Source organism: Rhinopithecus bieti, unplaced genomic scaffold, assembly GCF_001698545.2.
Source record: "Rhinopithecus bieti isolate Rb0 unplaced genomic scaffold, ASM169854v2 scaffold_71387, whole genome shotgun sequence".
Taxonomy (NCBI): Eukaryota; Metazoa; Chordata; class Mammalia; order Primates; family Cercopithecidae; genus Rhinopithecus; species Rhinopithecus bieti.
Genome location: NW_016826726.1, coordinates 597316 through 604260, shown reverse-complemented (window position 1 = coordinate 604260; position 6945 = coordinate 597316). Strand labels below are relative to the sequence as shown.

Sequence of the window (6945 nt, the reverse complement as noted above, 5' to 3'; positions counted from 1 at the left end):
AAAAAAAAAAAAAAAAAAAATAAAAAAAACTAGCCGGGCGAGGTGGCGGGCACCTGTAGTCCCAGCTACTCAGGAGGCTGAGGCAGGAGAATGGCATAAACCCAGGAGGCGGAGCTTGCAGTGAGCTGAGATCTGGCCACTGCACTCCCGCCTGGGCAACAGAGCGAGACTCCGTCTCAAAAAAAAAACAAAAAAACAAAAAAACATGGCACTGTAATCCCAGCACTTTGGGAGGCCTAGGTGGGCAGATCATGAGGTCAGGAGTTCGAGACCAGCCTGACCAACACAGTGAAACCCCATGTCTACTAAAAACGCAAAAATTAGCTGGGCGTGGTGGTACGCGCCTGTAATCCCAGCTACTCAGGAGGCTGAGGCAGGAGAATCCCTTGAATCTGGGAGGCAGAGGGTGCAATAAACCTAGATTGCACCACTGCACTCCAGCCTGGTCGACAGTCCGAGACTCTGTCTCAAAGAAAAAAAAAAGTGATATTTCTGAACAGTTTTATCAACTGTATCTTGATTATCAAAAGTTACAAAAGCAAATCCTTTTTTCCACTCTGCCTGTCTTCCATAACTTCTATGGTTTTAATCTTGCCATACTTTTCAAAGGTCTCTCAAATTATATTCTTCTGTATCTTCTTTATTTTATCTATTTTTTTTTGAGATGGAGTCTCGCTCTGTTGCCCAAGCTGGAGTGCAGTGGCGAGATCTTGGCTCTCTGCAACTTCTGCCTCCCAGGTTCAAATGATTCTCCTGCCTCAGCTTCCTGCGTAGCTGGGATTACAGGCACCCACCACCACGCCCAGCTAATTTTTGTATTTTTAGTAGAGACGGGGTTTCACCGTGTTAACCAGGCTGGTCTTGAACTCCTGACCTCGTGATTTGCCCGCCTCAGCCTCCCAAAGTACTTGGATTACAGGCTTGAGCCACCGTGCCCAGCCTTGTTTTTATTTATTTTTTATTGAGGTGGAATCTCGCTCTGTCTCCCAGACTGGAGTGCAGTGGCATGATCTTGGCTCACTGCAACCTCCCGGTACCAGGTTCAAGAATAAGCCATTCTAGCTTACTTATGGTTGTCTGAATACTTTTTTCCATCTTTTTACTTTTAGCCTTTAATTTTTTTTTTTTTTTTTTTGAGACAAGGTCTCACTCTGTCATCCAGACTGGATGACACAATCTTGGCTTACCGCGACCTTTGCCTCCCGGGCTCAAGTGATCCCCCTGCCTCAGCCTTCTGAGTAGCTGGGACTACAGGCTTGACACTCTGCCTGCTGGCCTTGTTTTTATTTTATTTATTTTATTATTTTTATTTATTTATTTATTTTGAGACGGAGTCTTGCTCTCTCACCCAGGCTGGAGTGCAGTGGCATGATCCTGGCTCACTGCAAGCTCCGCCTCCTGGGTTCACACCATTCTCCTGCCTTAACCTCCCAGCAGCTGGGACTACAGGCGCCCACCACCACGCCTGGCTAATTTTTTGAATTTTTAGTGGAGACAGGGTTTCACCGTGTTAGCCAGGATGGTCTCGCTCTCCTGACCTGTGATCCGCCCACCTCAGCCTCCCAAAGTGCTGGGATTACAGGCTTGAGCCACTGCACCCAGCCTTTTTTGTTGTTGTTTAATTGAGAGGGAGTCTTGCTGTGCTGCCCAGGCTGGAGTGCAGTGGTGCAATCTTGGCTCACTGCAACCTCTGTCTCCCGGGTTCAAGCAATTCTCCTGCCTCAGCCTCCCAAGTAACTGGGACTACAGGTGCACGCCACCACACCTGGCTAATTTTTTTTTTTTTTGTATTTTTAGTAGAGACACGGTTTCGCCATCTTGACCAGGCTGTTCTCAAACTCCTGACCTCAGGTGATCTGCCCATCTCGACCTCCCAAAGTGTTGGGATTACAGGCGTGAACCACCGTGCCTGTCACCAGCCTTGGTTTGTTTGTTTATTTATTTATTTGAGATGGAGTCTTGCTCTGTTGCCAAGGCTGGAGTGCAGTGGCACAATCTCAGCTCACTGCAACCTCCACCTCCTGGGTTCAAGTGATTTTCCTGCCTCAGCCTTCCGAGTAGTTGGGACTACAGGTGTGTGCCACCACACCCAGCTATCTTTGGTATTTTAGTAGAGACAGGGTTCACCACGTTGGCCAGGCTGGTCTCAAACTGAGATGACTGGGGTGAGCCACTGTGCCCAGCCTGTTTCAATATTTTAAATGTGCTTATATGGCCAGGCACAGTGGCTCATGCCTGTAATCCCAGCTACTCAGGAGGCTGAGGCAGTAGGATTGTTTGAGCCCGAGAGCCGTCATCATGCCACTGCACGCCATCCGGGCAAGAGAGCGAGAGCATGGCTCTAAAAATAAATTAAAATCTGGTTGGGGCCGGGCGTGGTGGCTCAAGCCTGTAATCCCAGCACTTTGGGAGGCCGAGACGGGCGGATCACGAGGTCGGGAGATCGAGACCATCCGGGCTAACACGGTGAAACCCCGTCTCTACTAAAAAATACAAAAAACTAGCCGGGCGAGGTGGCGGGCGCCTGTAGTCCCAGCTACTCTGGAGGCTGAGGCAGGAGAATGGCGTGAACCCGGGAGGTGGAGCTTGCAGTGAGCTGAGAGCCGGCCACTGCACTCCAGCCTAGGTGACGGAGCGAGACTCTGTCTCAAAAAAAAAAAAAAAAAATCTGGTTGGGTGCAGTGGCTCATACCTGTAATCTCGAGGCAGGTGGATCACAAGGTCAGGAGTTCCAGACCAGCCTGGCAAATATGGTGAAACCCCGTCTCTACTAAAAATACAAAAAATTGGCCGGGCGCAGTGGCTCAAGCCTGTAATCCCAGCACTTTGGGAGGCCGAGAAGGGCGGATCACGAGGTCAGGAGATCGAGACCATCCTGGCTAACATGGTGAAACCCCGTCTGGTGCCGGTGGCGGGCGCCTGTAGTCCCAGCTACTCGGGAGGCTGAGGCAGGAAAATGGTGTGAACCCGGGAGGCGGAGCTTGCAGTGAGCTGAGATCCAGCCACTGCGCTCCAGCCTGGGCAACATAGCGAGACTCTGTCTCAAAAAAAAAAAAAAAAAAAATACAAAAAATTAGCCAGGCATGGTGGCGGGCGCCTGTAGTCCCAGCTACTCAGGAGGCTGAGGCAGGAGAATCGCTTCAACCTGGGAGGCAGAGGTTGCAGTGAGCCGAGATTGTGCCACTGCACTCCAGCCTGGGCGACAGAAGGAGACTCTTGTCTCCACACACACACACACACACACAAATAAAAAATGAAAAAATGAAACATGCAAAACTGGCAAAACTCTGTCACATGCATCAGTGTATGTAATGTATACACATAGGTTGAGGAGCAGTAATAAAACTGACATCCATGTGCCTACTTGCCAGCCGAAATTACCTAACAAGCCCTTTGTAGCCCCCTCTCATGCTGCACTGTTAATCATACAGTTGCTTTTCTTCAGAGCTTTGCCGTGTGTGCCTGTGCAACATATAATGTCAGTTGGCTGTCTTTGAACTTTAAATAGAATCAGGCTGAATGTATGCTCTGTAATGTTTTTCTGCTTATTTCCAAGATTTCCTTATGCCTATATATGTAGCAGTTATTAATTTTAACTGCTGTATAGTACTACACTCTATAATCCACAGTTCTACTCTTGAGCACAAATGGGTTGTTTGCAGTTTTTGACTTTTGTTTTGAGACAGAGTCTCCCTCTGTCGCCCAGGCTGGAGTGCAGTGGTGTGATCTCGGCTCGCTGCAAGCTCCGCCTCCCGGGTTCATGCCATTCTCCTGCTTCATCCTCCTGAGTAGCTGGGACTACAGGCGCCCACCACCACGCCCAGCAAATTTTTTGTATTTTTTCATAGAGACAGGGTTTCATCGTGTTAGCCAGGATGGTCTCAATCTCCTGACCTTGTGATCTGCCCGCCTCGGCCTCCCTAAGTGCTGGGATTACAGGTGTGAGCCACCACACCTGGCCCATTTTTGACTTTTACAAACAATGCTGCTGTGCATATTCTTACCTGTGTGCTTCTGAGGTAATGTGCCTGGGTAGAACTGCTGGGTTGTAAGGTACGTGCATGTTCAGCTCATCTAGCTAATGCCAAACTATTTCCAAGATGGCTTGTACTAATTTCTCTTCTACCAGCAGGGTGGGAGGTCCTACTTCTCCACTTCCTTGCCAGCATCTTGATAGTGTTTTTGCATCCTAACACATCTGCCACCTGAGTTTTTGTAAGAACAGCCAATACACGCTGGGTGCGGTGGGTCAAGCCTGTAATCCCAGCACTTTGGGAGGCCGAGACGGGCGGATCACGAGGTCAGGAGATCGAGACCATCCTGGCTAACACGGTGAAACCCCGTCTCTACTAAAAAAAATACAAAAAACGAGCCGGGCGAGTTGGCGGGCACCTGTAGTTCCAGCTACTCTGGAGGCTGAGGCAGGAGAATGGCATAAACCCGGGAGAGGGAGCTTGCAGTGAGCTGAGATCCGGCCACTGCACTCCAGCTCGGGCGACAGAGCAAGACTCCGTCTCAAAAAAAAAAAAAAAAAAAAAAAAGAACAGCCAACACTGAATGTTCATTCACACGGTGCCAGACCCTGTACTGAGAGCTCTGTGTGTGATTTGATTTCACCCTCACAAGACCCCCATCTATTATGAACATGTTATTGATGACCGAGAGAGCAAGTCTTTGTCCTGCTTCTGCCCAAGACACTTCCCTTCTGCCAGGGCCCCATGGCCATGTTGCCTATCATTTCCCAACCTGGGTGGCGCTGAGTCCCAGCAGGGCCTCAGCGCCACCCCGGACCTCTTTCTCCTCAGGCTCTTACTCCCTGTCAGTCCGCCTCAGCCGCCCTGCATCCTGGGACCGAATCAGACACTACAGGATCCAGAGCCTTGACAATGGCTGGCTGTACATCTCACCGCGCCTCACCTTCCCCTCACTCCAGGCCCTGGTGGACCATTACTCTGGTATGGCCTTTCCCTGCCCCCAGGAGTAGGCTGGGATAGTCTGTGGGGAGGAGCAGGCAGTGGTGTCCTCGGATATTTTACCTGCTATGGAGTATTCAGACAGACATGAGAGAGGCCTCCCCTATTTTCACACCAGTCCCCATGCCAAGAAATGCAGGCTGGGAGCCTTGTCTTCACCTCATGCCCTAGCAGAAAAGCCACAGGTAGGCTCAGGTCAGTATCTTGTAGGCTCAGGTCAGTATCTTGCCTACCACTCTGGTTCTGATTCAAAGCCCCTGGCAGGAGGTGGAGTTCTCTCCACAGGAACTGGATCCAGAGCTGCTGCTCTGTGGGATTCAATCCTGACTCTCCTTAGTACTTCCTGATGCCGGTCCTTCAACGGACACTGGAAGATGCAGTCACTGGGCACAGCGTCAGGGGGCAGAGAGGGAAGAGCACTCTCGTGAAAACTCAGGCGTTTTCTGTAGGTCACTCCGTGCGGGAGTAGACAGTAGTAGACTGAGCATTCCTTAGCTTTCTTCTTCCCAAAGCAATTTCCTAACCAGAAACTTGAGCTCAAGAGGTCCATGAACTCACCCTAAATCATACAGTGATTGTCTCCCAAAAGTTAGCCCAGAAAGACCTTTGAGTGCATCTGTCTCCATTAAACCAACAGCTTGGGGCTCATGTCCTGTCACTCTTTTGTAACCATGCCCCCTCCTGCCAAGTGTGGAGGGCTGTCAGGATGAGGGCTGTTGGGGAGAAGTAGGGTGGAGTCGGCCATGTCAGGGATGGAGGTCTCTTCCTCAGAGCTGGCGGATGACATCTGCTGCCTCCTCAAGGAGCCCTGTGTCCTGCAGAGGGCTGGCCCGCTCCCTAGCAAAGATATACCCCTACCTGTGACTGTACAGAGGACACCACTCAACTGGAAAGAGCTGGACAGGTAAAGTCGGGGACTCCTGGAAACATGAAAGCAGGACCAAGAGTTAGAAGGACTCACTCCTGGGAACCACAACCCGAATGTACCTGTCACACTCAGGGACACCTGGCAGCTGAAGCCAGGGCACACTGACTCAACTCCTGGAGCAGAGCCCAGGCTCGGCAGGTGGGGCTGGGGAAGCTGATCTGATAGGGAACAGGGGAGCCCCATGAGGTCCTCATCAGGAGTGAGGGGTTTTGAGAACAGTGCATTTTTGTGTGTAGTGAGTGCAGGGAGGAGGAATAGGCTCCTTGACCCAATTCTCTTCCTTTGTCCACAGCTCCCTCCTGTTTTCTGAAGTTGCCACAGGGGAGGAGTCTCTTCTCAGTGAGGGTCTCCGGGAGTCCCTCAGCTCCTACATCAGCCTGAATGAGGAGGCTGTCTCTTTGGATGATGCCTAAGCCCAAAAGAGAGGCCGAAAGGGAAACCAAGACTGCACACCTAGAACCCCAATTCAGCCCAGCCACCTGAACACCCCAGAGGCAAGGCTGTGCACTCAGTGAGGGAGGGCTGGGACACAGAGGTGCATCCAGGGTCCCACCTATACCCTTGCTCTTTCCTCTCTTGGCCCTAAGAAGTCACCTACCTCCTCCCAGTGCCATGATCCCATCTGCGACCTCTAGTCCAAATGCAGAGAAGTTGGGACCAGGGCCAGGGTTCCAAAAAGAGAGTAAATCTGGCCGGGCGCGGTGGCTCAAGCCTGTAATCCCAGCACTTTGGGAGGCCGAGACGGGCGGATCACGAGGTCAGGAGATCGAGACCATCCTGGCGAACACGGTGAAACCCCGTCTCTACTAAAATACAAAAAACTAGCCGGGCGAGGTGGCGGGCGCCTGTAGTCCCAGCTACTCTGGAGGCTGAGGCGGGAGAATGGCGTAAACCCGGGAGGCGGAGCATGCAGTGAGCTGAGATCCGGCCACTGCACTCCAGCCTGGGCGACAGAGCGAGACTCCGTCTCAAAAAAATACCAAAAAACAAAAAACAAAAAACAAACAAAAAAACCCACAAAACATTAAAAAAAAAAAAAAANNA

At 51.1% G+C, this 6945-nt stretch overlaps 1 protein-coding gene across 1 annotated transcript in view; it reads left to right on the top strand.

Moving 5' to 3' along the window:
* The window catches only part of SLA2 (Src like adaptor 2), a 35661-nt gene extending 29015 nt beyond the window's left edge, over positions 1-6646 (top strand). The window contains exons 6-8 of the mRNA XM_017863515.1: positions 4806-4955; positions 5745-5877; positions 6194-6646. Of these exons, the coding sequence (XP_017719004.1) occupies positions 4806-4955; positions 5745-5877; positions 6194-6314 (404 nt within the window). The 3' untranslated portion in view covers positions 6315-6646. The remainder of the gene's footprint in view (positions 1-4805; positions 4956-5744; positions 5878-6193) is intronic.
* Positions 6647-6945: the final 299 nt, after the last annotated feature.